The sequence below is a fragment of the Molossus molossus genome, unplaced genomic scaffold (assembly GCF_014108415.1).
Source record: "Molossus molossus isolate mMolMol1 unplaced genomic scaffold, mMolMol1.p scaffold_m16_p_6, whole genome shotgun sequence".
In the NCBI taxonomy this organism is placed as follows: Eukaryota; Metazoa; Chordata; class Mammalia; order Chiroptera; family Molossidae; genus Molossus; species Molossus molossus.
In genome coordinates this window covers 63,062,321-63,079,260 of record NW_023425399.1, presented here as the reverse complement: position 1 = coordinate 63,079,260, position 16,940 = coordinate 63,062,321, and the positions used below count along the sequence as shown (strand labels likewise).

The 16,940-nt window shown below is 38.3% G+C and overlaps 1 protein-coding gene across 2 annotated transcripts in view; it reads left to right on the top strand.

The window, feature by feature from the left end:
• Positions 1-16,940, top strand: part of RALBP1 (ralA binding protein 1) — a 76,098-nt gene that overhangs the window by 32,116 nt on the left and 27,042 nt on the right. For both annotated transcript variants that reach the window (XM_036244348.1, XM_036244349.1), the window contains exons 2-3: positions 12,770-13,065; positions 15,622-16,080. In XM_036244348.1, the coding sequence (XP_036100241.1) occupies positions 12,822-13,065; positions 15,622-16,080 (703 nt within the window). In that variant the 5' untranslated portion in view covers positions 12,770-12,821. The remainder of the gene's footprint in view (positions 1-12,769; positions 13,066-15,621; positions 16,081-16,940) is intronic.

The following is a 16,940-nucleotide window of genomic DNA, read 5'->3' as shown; positions in this document are numbered from 1 at the left end:
AATTGAACCTGTGACCCTTCAGTCCATTGGCTGACACTCTAACCATTGAGCCAAATCAGCCAAATTGACTGTTTTCTTAATAGCATCTTTTGATGAGCAGAAGTTTTTACTTTTGATCAAGTCCAGTTTGTCAAGTTTTATTTTGTAGTTAATGCTTTCTGCTCCTGTCTGGAAAATTCTTAACACAAGTCTCAGAAATATTTTTTATTTTAGAAATTTTATGGTTTTTAGCTTTTAAGTTTTAGGTCTGTGATTTATCATTAATTACATTTTGAGTATGATGTGATGGAGAGAGCTGAGCTTCTCTTTTCTTCCACATGCTTATTCAGCACCATTTGTTGAAGACTTTCCTTTCCTGCATCAATTCCTTTGGAATCATTGTTGGAAATCAGTTGATGCTCTGGCTAGGTAGCTCATTTGGTTAGTGTTGTCCCAATATGCCAAGGTTTCATGTTTGATCCTTGGTCAGGGCACATACAAGAATCAACCAATGAATGCATAAATAAGTGGAACAACAAATCTATGTTTTTCTCTCCCCCAACCTAAAATTAATAAATTAAAAAAAATTTTTTAAAGAAAATCAGTTGACTATATTTCTCTTTCTGAATTTTGTTTTGTTGCATTAATTTGTCAATCCTTACTTCATTACCAAACTGTTTTTAGTACTTTATCTTTAGTGACTTTGTTCCTTTTCAAGATGGTTGTGGCTGTCCTAAGTTCTTTCCATTTCTAAAAAATTTAGAATCAGCTTGTCAGTTTCTTTGAAAAAGCTTTTTTAAAAAAACCTATTGATGGCCCTGGCAGGTTTGACTCAGCTGTTAGACTGTCAGCCTATAGATCAAAGAGTCTCGGGTTTGATTCCAGTCAAGGGCATGTACTTTGGTTGCAGTTTTGTCCCCGGCCCGGTTGGGGTTGTGAGGGAGGCAACCAATTGATGTCCCTTTCACATTAATATTAATGTTTCTCTCACATCAATGTTTCGCTCACTCTCTCCCTTTCACTCTGAAAATAAATTGAAAAATATTCTTGAGTGAGGATTTAAAAAACAAACAAACACCTTTTTGATGTATAATTTATATACTATAAAATCATCCAGTGGTAAGTGTAATTCTTTGTCTTTTGACAGTTGTGTATACATATGAAACCACCACTACAATCATGATGCAGGCATTTTATCATGCCAGAGATTCTGTCATGCCCCTTTGCATTCACTTTCCTAGCTGGCCACATCTGGCCCAAACAGTACCACTGATAAGTTTTTTTTTTTTTTTTTTTTAATCTTTATTGTTGAATGTAGAATGTATTACAGATGTTCCACATTTTTCCCCCATTGACTCCCTCCCCCCTCTCGCCCCCCCCTCACCTTTTCCCACACTGTTGTCTGTGTCCATTGGTTATGCATATAAGTTCTTTGGTTTATTTCTTCCCACACCCCCAACCCCTTTCCCTTTGAGGTTTGTCAGTCTAGCAATGACTTTGTACTTCTTAATCCCTTCACCTTTTTCACCCATTCCCCAAACCCCCCCCCCCCCATCTGGCAACCAACAAAATGTTCTCTGTATCTATGAGAATGTTTCTGTTCTATCTGTTCATTTTGTTTGTAGATTCCATTGTTGATAGATATGTATTCATTGCCATTTTGTTTATTCATATATTTTATCTTTTTCTTCAAAAAGACCCTTCATCATTTCATATAATAACGGTTTGGTGGTGATGAACTCCTTTAACTTTTTCTTGTCTGGGAAAGTTTTTATATGTCCATCGATTCTAAATGACAGCTTTGCAGGATAGAGTAATCTTGGTTGTAGTCTTGCTTTTCATCACTCTGAATATTTCTTGCCACTCCCTTCTGGCCTGCAAAGTTTCTTTTGAGAAATCAGCTGACAGCCTAATGGGAACTCCCTTGTAGGTAACTAGCTGCCTTTCTCTTGCTGCTTTTAAGATTCTCTCTTTGCCTTGAACCTTTTGCATTTTGATGATGATGTGTCTTGGTGTGGGCCTCTTGGGGTTCATCTTTTTTGGGACTCTGTGCTTCCTGGACTTGTATGTCTGTTTCCTTCACCAAGTTAGGGAAGTTTTCTGCCATTATTGTTTCAAATAGGTTTTCGATTTCTTGTTCTCTCTTCTCTTCTCCTTCTGGCACCCCCAAGACGCGAATGTTGGCATGCTTGAAGTTGTCCCAGAGGCTCCTTACACTAGTCTCATTTTTTTTTTATTCCTTTTTCTTTTTGCTGTTCTGATTTGGCATTTTTTGCTTCCTTATATTCCAAATCAATGGTTTGCTTCTTGGATTTACGTACCCTACTATTGAATCTTTGTAAATTATTCTTTATTTCAGTTAAAGCCTCCTTCATTTCTAACTGTGCATCGATCATTTCTGACTGGTCCTTTTTTATGCTCTTGAGGCCCTCACTGAGTTCATTGAGCATCCTTATAAGCAGTGTTTTGAACTCAGCATCTGTTAGGTTGCTTATCTCCATTTCGCTTAGTTCTTGGGGTTTTGTTCTGTTCTTTCATTTGGGACCTGTTTCTTTGTCTCCTCATTTTGGCTGCCTCCCTGTGTTTGTTTCTGTGTATTATTTAACGAGAGGTATGGGGCTAGCTGAGACCAGATGCTGCTCGTTTGAAAAAAATTTAGGAAAAACCTGAAGCAGGATCCAAGACAGGCCAATCCTATGGTTAAGCAAGTGCCAACAGCTTGGGTGGGCCTGAAAGTTGGGTGGGGCGGGGCCTCAGGGAGTCAGCAGGGCGGGGCTACCAGTGTGAGCCAGGTTGCTGGAGTCCCAGATATGGCGACTGTCTGCCGCCCCAGGGAAGGGCTCACCAAAGGAACAAAGGCCTCTGACAGCACGTTTGTCCCAGAGAAAGCCCCCTCTCCAGCCCTCGCTCCAGTGCCAAACAGCTCAATTCTTCCCTGTATGTCTCTGGTGCCCCTCGAGCTGCCTCCCCTCCAAGCTTAGAGGGAGTGAGTCTGATAAGTCCGTGCGCGGGCCCTTTAAGGAGCTGCCTGGGGCTCCAGCCGCGTCAGCCTCCCTGAGCCTCAGTTCCCGCTGGTGTTTCCAGCCAGAAGTTATGGGGATTCTCTTTCTGGCACTGGAACCCTGAGCGGGGCACCTGGTGTGGGACGGGGACCCCTCAGTCCTCAGGAAGGACCTTCCCAGCTGAGGTATCCTCCTGATTTTTATCCGCCACACATGGGTGTGGGACCAGCCTGTCTCACTGCAGTCTCGCCACTGCCCCTCGCGCCTCCGCCCCTCCTACCAGTCTCGATGCAGCTTCTTTAATTCCGTAGTTGTAGGACTTCCATTCAGCTTGATTTCAGGCGGTTTTGAATGATGGTTGTTCTTTAGTTTAGTTGTAACTTGGATGTGGTTGTGGGAGGACGCGATACTGTGTTTACCTATGCCGCCATCTTGACCAGAAGTCCCTGATTGGCTTTCTATAGATTCGTTTTTTTTGTTATGGAATTCTATATACATGGACTCATACAGTGTGAATTCTTTTGTGTCTGGATTGTTTTGCTCATTATTGTTTTTGAGACTCATCTATGTTGTTATATCTATCAGTAATTTGTTCCACATTATTGCTGAGTAATATTCCACTATAAGGAAATATTATAATTTAATGTTAGCTATTTACTCATTGAAAAATATTTGGATTATTTTAAGTTTTGAATAAAGGTACTATGAACTTGCATTGACAGGTCTTTGTGTAGACTTAGATTTTTATTTCTCTTGAGTAAATACCTGGGAGTGAAATTGTTAGGTGAATAAATGTAGATTAATTTTATAAGAAACTTAAGCACTTTTTAAAAGTGGTTGTGCAATTTTATATTCCCAGCAACAACTGTTGTTCCACATCCATGCCAACAATTGGCATTGTCAGTGCTTTTAATTCTGGTAATTCTAGTAGGTGTATAGTGGTATTTTGTTCTTTTAATTTGCTTTCCTCTAATGAGTAATTATATTGAGGGTTGTTTTCATGTGCTTTTTGACTATTTGTATGTTTTCTTGGGTGAAGTGTCCATATCTTTTGCTCATTGTTTCTTGAATTGTCTTTGTCTTACTGGTTTATAAGATATATATCTTACATATATCTTATGGACGTATATATCTTATAAATCAATGGTATATACACATATACATTTTTTCCTGAAGAAGTGAGTTGTCAGCTATATGTATTACAGGTATTTTCATCAGATATGTGGCTTGCCATTTAATTTTCCTAATTTAATTTTCTTTCAAAGAGTAGAAGTTTTAAATTATGATGTAAAGCAATTTATCAGTTTGTTCTTTTATGGTTTGTTCTTTTAGTGCCCTAGCTGAAGTATATTTGCTTATATTTTAAATATGTTTTTATTGATTTTTTTTTTTTTTTTTTTTTTTTACAGAGAGAGAGGCAGGAGAGAGAGATAGAAACATTGATTGGCTGCCTCCTGCACGCCCCCTACTGGGGATCATGGCTGAAACCTGAGCATGTGCCCTGACCAGAAATTGAACTGGGACCTCTCAGTCCAATGGAGGACGCTCAATCCACTGAGCCATACGGACCGGGCTTTTGGGCCTATATTTATCTGCTTGTTCTGTTGTTTACTGAGAGAGGAGTTCTATAATAATGATAATTGGGTATTTGTCTTTCTTTATTTCTGTCAATTTTTACTTCATGTAGTTGAAGCTGTTATTAGGCAGGTACATATGTGGAATTATGTCTGTTATGATTGTGGGAATATCCTTTATTTCTGACAATACTTCTTAGAGTCTGTTTTGTCTGAAATTATAGTCACTCGCCTTTCTTATGGTACGTGTTTATATGGTATATCTTTTCCCTTCATTTGCTTTTAACCTTTCTGTGTAGTATTTATATTTAAAGCACATCGCTTGTAAATAGCATATAGTTGAATCTTGCTTTTTCATTCAGTATGATTATCTCTGCCTTTTAATTGGAATGCTTAGTCTATTACATTTAATATAATTATTGTTTTTGTTTGTTAATTCTCATCCAAGGATTTTTTTCCATTGATTTTTAGAGAGAGTGGAAGGGGGAGGAGAGAGAGAGAAAGAGAGACATATCAATTGGTTCCTCCTGCACACACCTCGAAGTAATTATTGGTTTTAATTTTACTCTATAGCTATTTGTTTTCTATGGAATTGATTTTTTCTTTGGAATTCTTTTTCCTCTTTTATTTCTGGCTTCCTATGTGTTCTCCACTGACCCTAAGATGGGGGTGGCCTCATTACTGTCAGGTGATGGTGAAACTCCTGAATCTTCACAAGGCCTCCTCAGACCACCCAGCAGGAAAGGAAAGAGGTGCCTTGTTACTTCTGGACTCGGGGGGTGGAAGTCCACATTCTCCATGTAGTCTCCACTGAGATTCATTACTATGTGGCAGGTTTGAAAGGCCCAGCTTCCTTCTTGGCCTTTTCAGACACCTCCTTACCCCCTGCCCCACCCCCACACACCCCAAGGTGGGAATTTTGGGGCACCTCATGAGGGTGTAAATTGAGGCTCCATCTTACTGGTGCAAATTGGGGGTGAGGCCATAGAATTTTTGGCCGGAGAACACCATTATCTAAAAGTTTTGTCTGGGTGGGAGCAGGCTTTTGTTGTTGCTCTATCCGTACCCATCTGTGTTTCTGGGTTTTTGGCTTCTTGAGCTCCAAGTTTGCAGTGTAGAGGCAAAAAGAAAACTCAGGGAAATCACAGTGGTGTTCCTTGGATTTTGAGTTCCCTAACCTGTCAGCCTTTTTTCTCTCTACCTGTCAGTCTGGTTTTTGTTGTTTTGTTTTTTTAAATCTGATATCCAAGATTTTTAGTTGTGCTTACCAAGAGGAATAGGGATAAATATTCTTTCTTCAAAATGTAGACGCATTTACAACAGTTCTCTTGTCTGAGACGTAGGAATTTCTAATTTTTGTTGTTTATTTTCTTATTTTTGGCTGTTTATACTCAAATTTACCACGGACCATATGAGGCCTCTTTCTTCTGTACTTTTATTCAGTGAAATTTAGGCTTGCTGTAGCTCCCCAGTGCTCAAAACAGCATGTCCTAATGCAAACACATTGCTGTTTCTCATTAAATCATCCTACATTCAGGCTTACCCTTCTTCATACCTGATTTTATTTTATTTTAATTATTTTATTATTTTATTTTATTTTATTTATTGTTGTTACAGATGTTTCTCCTTTTTACCCCCAGACACCCTCCTCCCTATCCTGCCCCCCCACCCCAGCATTGTTGTCTATGTCCATTGGTTACACATACATGCATATAAGTTCTTTGGTTTATCTCATCCCTTCCCTTCTGCCCCCCTTCTCTGAAGATTGTCAGTCTGAACTATACTCCTTTCTGTGTCTCTGGGTTTATTTTATTCATCAGCTTTTTCTTTCATTATATACCACAAGTAAGTGAGATCATGTGGTATTTGTCTTTCTCTGATCGGCTTATTTCACTTAGCATAATACTCTCCAGGTCTCTCCATGTCATCTCAAAGGATAAGAGATCTATCTTTCTTACAGCTGCATAGAGTTCCATTGTGTATATGTACTACACCTTTTTTGTCCACTCATCTACTGATGGATACTTGGGCTGTTTCCAGATCTTAGCAATTGTAAATAGTGCTACTGTGAACATAGGGGTACATATATTCTTTCTGATTGGTGTTTCAGGCTTCTTAGGATATATTCCCAGAAGTAGGATCACTGGGTCAAATGGCAGTTCAATTATTAATTTTTTGAGGAAGTACCATATTGATTTCCATAGTGGCTGCACTAGTCTGCATTCCCACCAGCAGTGTACTAGAGTCCCCTTTTCTCCACACCCTTGTCAACACTTGTTTGATGATTTGTTGATGGCAGCCTTCTGGCAGGTGTGAGGCAATAGCTCATTGTTGTTTTAATTTGCATCTCTCTGATGAATAGTGACATTGAGCATTTTTTCATATATATCTCTTGGCCATTTGTATGTCCTGTTTGGAGAGGTGTCTATTTAGCTCCTCTGCCCATTTTTTAATTGGGTTCTTTGTCTTCCTTTTGTTGAGTTGTATGAATACTCTATATATTTTGGAAATTAACCCTTTATCTGATGTATCATTGGCAGTTATGCTCTCCCATGGTTCCCTTTCCATTTTGATGTTGTTTCTTTTGTTGTGCAGAACTTTTTAGTTTGATATAGTCCCATGTAGTAATGTTTTCCTTTGTTTCTCTTGCCTTAGGTGTAATATGAGTGAAAATTCTGCTGCGTGTGATGTCTGAAATTTTGTTGCCTACATTTTCTTCTAGGATTTTTATGGATTAACAAGTCACATTTAAGTCGTCTTTTATCCATTTTGAGTTTATTCTTGTGTATGGTGTAAGTTGATGGTCTAGTTTCATTTTTTTGCATGTAGCTGTCTAATTTTCCCAACACCATTTATTTATTTGTTTATTTTTATCCTCACCCGAGCACATTTTTCCATATTTTGTTCAGATAGAGTGAGAGGGAGAGAGAGAGAGAGAGAGAGAAATATCGACGCGAAAGGGACAGAGTGGTTGCCACCCGCACGACCCAACCAGGGCCGGGGACAAACTGCAATCGAAATACGTGCCCTTAGCGGGAACCAAACCCGGGACTCTCTGGACTGCAGGCCGACACTCTAATCGCTGAGCAAAACCGGCCAGGGCCCAACACCGTTTGTTAAAGAGGCTGTCTTTACTCCATGTATGCTCTTGCCACTTTTGTCAAATATTAACTGAGCTTATTGTCTTGGGTCAATTTCTGGGTTCTCTGTTTTGTTCCATTGATCTGTATGCCTGTTCTTGTACCAGTACCAGGCTGTTCCGATTACAGTGGCTTTGCAGTATAACCTGATATCCTGTATTTTGATCACTGCTACTTTGTTCTTCTTTTTCAATATTGCTATGTCATTCTTCATACCTGCTTTTAGCTGCTCACTCTTCTTCCACCATTCCCATCTATGGATGAATCAAGTGAACAATAGTTTTTGCAAGATAATTTATCAAGTGCTTTATATACAAAGCTTTATTTGTCTAGTATGGAAACTAAATAATGGTATTAGTGAACTACAAGAACATGTGCATATAATTTACAAATACTATAGGAACACATAGGAGGGAATGATCAAAATCTCTCTGGCATTTTGTTGTTCATATTCCTGCCCTTACCCCGTTTAGCCCCAGTTTTGTCACTGCTTGGCTTTAGTATTGGTAATAACTCCCACATCAAATCCAAACTGCTTAGCTTGGATTTAAATTGGCATTCAGTTCAGAGCCCACCTTGCTTTCAATATCTTTTCCATGCTCCTTTGCAGAAACTTTTAATTAGACCATTCTTCTTGCCATTCTTATAAGAAGCCCCCATTATTTCTGCTTGTGTCTTTAACTATGATGTTCTTCCTGGCGTGAATATACTCATTCCCTCTTGTGTATGTATACGTGAAGAGCAGTTTAGTGGAAAGAATGTGTTTCCAGTCAAACACATCCCAGTTTTGCCTTTTACTTGATATGTGACTCAAGGTAAGTTACTTCAGTTCTCTGAGCCTTAGTCCCAATGTTTATAAACATGGAAAAATACTACCTTTCTCATAGGATTTGCTAAGATTACTTAATGTAAGATGCCTGTAAGATATTTTATTTCTGTAGTGTAAAGCTATGCTCCTTCCATGCATGTTTTTGTTTCCTTAGTCTTTGAAGCCCTGTTTTCTCATCTGTAATGTATAACTGTTAATGTTGGTTGGACTGATGCTCCCTCTAAACTCTCAAATCCTATGATTGTCAAAACTTAGGATGCCTTCAATTAAAGAAAGAATAGAATGTACTTTTTTATTTTATTTTAATGATAGCCAAAAGTCAGGGTCTATCAAGAAATACAGGAGAAATACAGTGATGCTTGTGGATCCTTTAATAGAACTTTCTCCTATTTTTAATGCTTTCCTTGATTATATGAGCTAAATAATGCATACTGGGTAGAAAATTTATAAAATGCAGAAAAGATCAATTATAATCTTATAATTCAGAGATAATCATTATTAATCTTTTATTCTTACAATTTTTTGCATATATATTTATATATTTAAAAATCGATAATATGCTGTAAATAAAATTGCTTTCTCCCACATTATTAAATATTGTCAAAAACATGATTTTTAATGCTGCATGTTTTCTATAAGATTAAAAAAACATGGCCTGTTCAGTTTTAAAAATGATAATAAAAGTAATACATGGACATGGTAAGGTTAAAACTTGAAGGGATAAAGTGTAAATTTTAAAAAAAAGCTTTCTCTCCCTCTTCTTTTACCACTTCCAAAAGTTAACAGTGGTTAACTGTTTCTCATGTACTTTCAGAAACTGTGTGTGTGATGTTATATTCTTTATTTAGATAGACCGTAATTTAATTGATCAATTGATCATGTCAACTGATGATCATTGGTGCCAGTTCAATACTAACAGGAATCACCTGTCTGGGGTGCAGTGAAGAAAGAAACTTAATTCAGTGCAAACATCCCAATAGTGTTACAGCTCAATTATGAAGCAGCATGGCTGTGAAGTGGCCCAGGGGCCAGGCCCCTCTCCAGTTAGACAGCTCTGCTCAGGAGCCGATCTGTTCAATGCCCTGCTGTGCCTGCTCTTCTATGCTCTGGGGATGTGTCACTGGGAAAACACAGTGTTTAGTCTTGGGTGGAAAGGGAGAGTGTGGTCCCCTTGTTAGAGGGGAGGTGGCTTATAATATAGACAGAAATCCACACCCCTGGTCCCTGATGGATCAGTCCTCATGCAAATGAGGACTCCAAAAAGCACTGTCCTGGTGGGTCAGAATAGAGCCTTTCTGATTGGTTGGTGGTGATGCTGATGAAGGATATAGGTGCATAGCTCTGATTAGATGGGGGAAAGCCTCAGTCCTGTTGATTGAAATATTCCAAGAGCTCCTTTAATAGGTCTGGCTCAGATGGCAGGAACATAGTGCAGGCAGGCAGTTCAGTGTGGGAGGGTGGTAGTTTAGTACAGGCTCCTCCCTGAAGTGCTGTGTGTGAAAGGACCCTGTGTAGAAGTGGCTGCTATGTCCTGTTTTTTTTTGTTTTTTTTTTTAACACTTAAGCCCAGTTAGTACTGGCTGGGGAGCTCAGTTGGCTAGAGCATTGTCCCAGTACACCACGGTTGTGGGTTTGATCCATACAAGAATCAACCAATGAATGCATAAATAAGTGGGACAAGAAATCCATGTTTCTCTCTTTCTGTCTTCCTCTCTCTCTAAAATCAATAAATTAAAAAAAAAAAAAAAATTAAGCCTAATTAGCCATTGGAAGCCTTTCTTAGTAGGTATCTTTTTTCTCAGGGTCCACAATCGCCATTTAGGTTATTACTATTTTGTTTTTGGTTTTACAATGGTGAAATGAATATTTTCATGTGTGTATTTTTTAACTCTTGTAAAGTATATCTAACAGATAAGTTTCTAGCCCTGGCTGGTTTGGCTCAGCAGTTAGAGCATTGACCTGCAGATCAGAGAGGCCTGAGTTCATCCCTGCTAAGGGTGCGTACCTCAGTTACAGTTTGTCCCCGGCCCTGGTTGGGGTCCTGCAGTAGGCAGCCACTCGATGTGTCTCTCTCACATCAATGTTTCTCTCTTTCTCTCTTTCTCTCTTCCTCCCTCTCTCCCTCCTGTTCTATATGAAGTAAATGCAAAAAAAAAAAAAAAAAAGAATGTTTCTAAAAGAATTCCTGGGTCAAAGAGAGTACATTTAAAATTTTGTTAGATATTACCAAATTGCTTTTATTTTATTTATTTATTTATTTTTACTTTTTTTTATCCTCACTGAGGACATTTTTTTTTTTTTTTTCTCATTTATTTTGAGGGAGAGAGAGAGAGAGAGAGAGAAATATCAACATGAGAGAGACAGATTGAGTGATCGAGTGGCTGCCACTCATATGACCCGGACCAGGGCCAGGGACAAACTGCAACTGAGGTATGTGCCCTCAGGGGGAACTGAACCAGGGCCCCTCTGGTCTACTGGCCGACGCTGTAACTGCTGAACCAAACAGGCGAGGGCTACCAAATTGCTTTTAAAGAAAGATTGTGTTAATTTATATTTCTCCCATTAGTAGATATTCCCATGTGTCCCTGTTTGCTTATATCCTTACCAATACTGGATATTTATTATATACCTATTTTGTTCTTTGCCAGTCTGATACTAGAAAAATGGTAACTTATGTTGTTTTAAGAATTATAGTTGAACATTGCTTTTGTACAGTTATTAGTCATTTTTCAATGAGCTGTTTGTTCATGTGCTTTGTGTAGTTCTCTGAATTTGTTTATATTTTAATTGATTTGGAAGTGTATTTTAAAGAAATTAGCTGTTACAATCTGCAAAATTTGTTTCATATTTGCTTGTCTTTTGACTTTATGGTTAGATTTATCAGCCTTGTTATTTACAGCATGTGGATTTTTAAAATTGCAAAAAAAACCTTAAAACTGAGTGCAGAGCCCTGGCCTGTTTGGCTCAGCAGTTAGAACGTTGGCCCGCAGTCCAGAGAGACTTGGGTTTGGTTCCCGCTAAGGGCATGTACCTTGGTTGCAGTTTGTCTCCGGCCCCTGTTGGGGTTGTGCGGGAGGCAGCCACTCGATGTGTCTCTCTCACATCGATGTTTCTCCCTCTCTCTTTCTTCCTCTCTCTCCTTCCTACTCTATCTGAACAAAAATGGAAAAATGTCCTCAGGTGGGGATAATAATAATAATAATAAAAATAATTTAAAAAGTGAGTGCAAAGAGAAACAAGTGATTCCAATAGTATTTCAATTGAATATCATGAGAACTAATGCATATAACCTAGGAACACAGTACTTGACTATGTATGTACCCTTGGTCTAAAGAGGGAAAAAAGCAAACAGACCTTGACTTCTTACTACCATTTGTCCTTTGTAGTGTCCATTCTAGTAAAACTATTTGTGTGTATTTACCAATTGAGCAAATGAGGTAATTGCAATGCAAAATAAAAGTTATTAACACATGGACTAATTGCTTGTAACATAGAAGTGCAGTTAATGATCTATAATTGTGTTAATCATTAAATATATCATTTTAGCTGTATTGTAAATTTGAGTTTTGATACTGAACTATTCATGTGTACTTATATAAATAGTCTTTGTAATTTATTATTTATAGTTTGGTCATAGCTTAAAGAAAAACTAATATTTTAAATTGGGTAGCAATAAAAATGAAGCCCTTTACAGTTCTTTTTATTTTTTTATTTATTTTTTATTTTTATTTATTATTTTAAAAATTTATTTATTTTTGTTAACAGATGATTCTCCTTTTTTCCCCACTGATTCCCCCTTCCCCCTCCCTCCCCACCCTGTCCCCACCTTTGTTGTACATGTTTATTGTTCATACATACCTGCATATAAGTTCTATGGTTTATCTCTCCCCCACACCCCCTCTTCTGGGGATTGTCAGCCTGTACCCCACTTCCACGTTACAGTAGTTCTTTTTAAAAGGAACTCTGTATTCTACTTTGAGTACTCTTAACTCTGATTTTCATTTGGTTTATTTTTCTGATACTTGAAGATCCCAGGGCTTCTAACTCTTTGAGAACTAAAATATATGATACATGGAATGTAACTTGAGATGATAAAAGGAAAGCATCTTTTTAAAAAGGAGGTTAATGAAAAAATGCTTTTGATTTGTAAATGCAAGATTAATTGCCGAGTTGTGTGTGTATGTGGTGCTTTGTGTTTTGGTTGGTGTTTGATGACTCTGATGATCTTTTTTTCCCTCTGTGCAGGTGTAATGGATAGGTAACAGAGAAGCTCTCTGCACTGTCTCAGGGAGGCAGAATGACTGAGTGCTTCCTGCCTCCTACCAGCAGCCCCAGTGAACATCGCAGGGTGGAGCATGGCAGTGGTCTTACCAGAACCCCCAGCTCTGAGGAAATCAGCCCTACTAAATTTCCTGGATTGTACCGCACTGGCGAGCCCTCGCCTCCCCATGACAGCCTCCATGAACCTCCTGATATAGTGTCTGATGATGAAAAAGACTATGGGAAGAAAAAAGGAAAATTTAAGAAAAAGGAAAAAAGAAGTGAGTGCCATTCTGTATGTATATTAGATAAACGTCTACTCTAGTCACATGTACCTGCTATCTTCTGGAAATATGTCCAAAGACTCCTGTTTGATATTCTTTTTCTTTATTTTTCAAGGTCTCAATTTTTGTACACTAGACTTATATTTTAGGGTCTTACTCTCACACACACAAAAGAAAGCTGAATTTCTAGAAATGGTAAGGTTTTCTGGTGGAAATATCTTAAAGTAGTAATTTTAAATAATGTATTAAAAGTAGATATTGGAATTTTGCTGTTATAGAATTTTACTTTTTGGCTATGTTGTGTAGGCAACTGGGGTACAAATTATTGGAACTGTGACAAAGTAGTTATTCATTTGTTTTAAGCAAAGGCCATGATGCGTTTATTTATAGGGAGGATTTAAGCATAGATCTTTAGTACATTAAAAGCAAATCAAGTGAGTTATATTATTAAGTATTGCTTTATTTTGAGTTTTATGGTATTTTTAAGTTAATTTATTTTTGTTTTGTTTTTTTAATTCCTCACCCTAGGATACTTTTCTACTTATTATCAGATAGAGTCGGAGGGTGAGAGAGAGAGAGAGAGAGAGAGAGAGAGAGAGAGAGAGAGATACAGAGAGAAATCATCGATGTGATAGAGCCACATCGACTGGTTGCCTTCTGCACGAACCCGCCAGGACTAGGGACAAACCGCAACCAAGGTACGTGCCCTTGATTGGAATCGAACCCGCAATTCATTGTTCTGTGGGCTGACAGTCCAACCACTGAGCCAAACCGGCCAGGGCTAAGATAATTTATTTTTGAGGTATGACATTCAGATAGAATGTGCATAGATTGTGAACAACTTGATGAGTTATCACAAAATGGATGCTTCTGTGTGACTACTACAAGGATCTGGAAATGGAACATTATGAGCACCCTAGAAATTCCCTTTAATGCCCCTGCACAGGGAATCTCCTACCCCTCCCAAAGGTACACTTCATTCATCATAACTTGTTCCTGCCTGATTTTGTGCTTATGTAAATGGAAGCAGATTTCCTTTTGTGTCTAGTTTCTTTTGCCCAATGTTATGTTTGTTAGATTCACCCATGTTATTTCATATGGCAGTAATTTGTTCATTTTTTATAGATGGATTTTGTTTCATTGTGTTAATGTACTACAAATAGTAGAATTTGTTTATCCATTCTACTATTACTAGTCATTTGAGTTGTTTTCAGTTTGTGGCTGTTATGAATAGTACTTCTATAAACATCATTGTACATGGTTATGCATTTCTGTTGTATATATGCCTGAGAGTGGAATTGCTTGTTCACAGGACATGCTTACTTCAGCATTAGCAGATCCTGCAAAACCATTTCCCAGAGTGGTTATACCAGTTTAACTCCCACCAGCAATGTTTGAGAACTCAAGTTGCTGTGCATCATAGTAGTAGCCCTTAAGATATCTGCCATCCTGGTGGTTGTGGGGTTTATGGTATTTTAATTAGAGAGTTATTTATGAAAAACTTTAATTTTTTAAAATAAAGTAGCTAGCTAGAAAAAAAAAAAAAGACTAGGGGAATTATACGTATTAAAAAACCAAACCAAACCAGGATAACTCTGATATGATGAAAAGCAATTGTCAGTGTGAGAAAACCAGGTCTTCTAATGCAGGGAAGTAGGCTGATGGATTCATTCGACCACCTTCTGTAGATTAGAGAATTTCCTGATTTTGTATGTCGCCCAAATGAGGCTTCACTCCCTGATGCAGTCTTCAGAAAGAACTTAACAGCTATTGAAAGGAGAGCAAATTGTGACAGGGGAATGACTGGAGCATCTAAACAGCAGTACGTTCCTGTCGTGGTTTGAAATTGACTCAAATTACAGGAACCAAATGTGAAAAAAATCTAAGCTAAATAAAGTAAGTTCCGATGATAAAAGAATGCTTTACTGTATAGGATTCTTTTCATTAGCCCTCTGTGTAGAACCTCTTGTGTATTTGTAATACTTGATTAGCCAAAATTGCACTTAAATACATATAATATAAAAAGTTTTCACCACCTGCTATTGCAAGAATTACTAGCTCTCTCTGTGTTGCCCTCTTGTGGTCAGGAGATATCACTGCAACATCTCATTTTAGCTGAGAGGAAACCCATTTTTTGCTAGGAGTAAGTAACCAGGAGGGATTGTCCATAGTGTGAACAGGAAGATAGCTAGTGCAGGGTGGCATTTTTTTTTTTTTTTTTTTTTTTTTATCCTCACCTGAGGATATTTTTCCATTTTTTGTACAGATAGAGTGGGAGGGAGAGAGAGAGAGAAACATCGATGTGAAGGGACACATCGAGTGGCTGCCACCTGCACGACCAACCAGGGCCGGGGACAAACTGCAACCGAAGTACGTACGTGCCCTTAGCGGGAACCGAACCCGGGTCTCTCCGGACCGCAGGCCGACGCTCTAACCGCTGAGCCAAACCGGCCAGGGCAGGGTGGCATTTTTTTTGTTCCGTATTTAAAAAGCATATGAACAGTTTGACATTAAACAAACATATAACTTACACTTCCTGCATTTCTTTGGCAGCTGAAGGCTATGCTGCCTTTCAGGAGGATAGCTCTGGAGATGAAGCTGAAAGTCCTTCCAAAATGAAGAGATCCAAGGGAATCCATGTTTTCAAGAAGCCCAGCTTTTCTAAAAAGAAAGAGAAGGATTTTAAAATAAAAGAGAAACCCAAAGAGGAAAAACATAAAGAAGAAAAGCACAAAGAAGAAAAACATAAAGAGAAGAAGTCAAAAGACTTGACAGCAGCTGATGTTGTTAAACAGTGGAAAGAAAAGAAAAAAAAGAAGAAGCCAATTCAGGAGCCAGAGGTGCCTCAGATTGATGTTCCGAATCTCAGACCCATTTTTGGAATTCCTTTGGCTGATGCAGCAGAGAGGACCATGATGTATGATGGCATTCGACTACCGGCAGTTTTCCGTGAATGTGTAGATTATGTAGAGAAGTATGGCATGAAGTGTGAAGGCATCTACAGAGTTTCAGGTATTGGGGACACACACTTGGTGCTTTTTAAAAATTAACTTCACTTCCATTTTTCTTTTTGTTTGTATCTTTTTTAAATTAAATTTATTGGGGTGATATTGATTAATAAAATTACAGGTTTCCGGTATACAGTTCTGTGATACATCATCTGTATATTGCATCTATTTTTCAAAGGAAGAACAAATATTAACTTGTGAGGAAAGTTATGACATGAGTCCAAAATTTATTTCTGCGATTATTCATTTCAACAAAAATCCCCAGTGTGTGTGTGTGTGTGTGTGTGTGTGTGTGTGTGTTTTGGCAATTTGATTTTTTTTTTTTTAATTAATTAATTAATTTATTTTTGTTACAGATGTTTCTCCTTTTCACCCCACTGGTTCCCCCCCTCCCCCTCCCTCCCTGCCCTGTCCCCAGCTTTGTTGTCCATGTCCATTGTTCATGCATACATGCACATAAGTTCTGTGGTTTATCTCTCCCCCTTCACCCCCTCTTCTGGGGATTGTCGATCTGTACCCCACTTCCACGTCTCTGGGACTACCCCATTCCTCAGACTGTTATGTTCATTATATTCCTCAAATAAGTGAGATCATATGATACTAGTCTTTCTCTGTTTGGCTTGTTTCGCTTAGGATAATACTTTCCAGATCCCTCCATGTAGTCTCAAAGGATAACAGGTCTTTCTTTCTTACAGCTGCATAGTACTCCATTGTGTATATGTACCACTGCTTTTTTATCCATTCGTCTACTGATGGACACTTGGGCTGTTTCCAGATCTTAGCTATTATAAATAGTGCTGCTACAAACATGGGGGTACATATATTCTTTCTGATTGGTGTCTCAGGCTTCTTAGAGTATAGTCC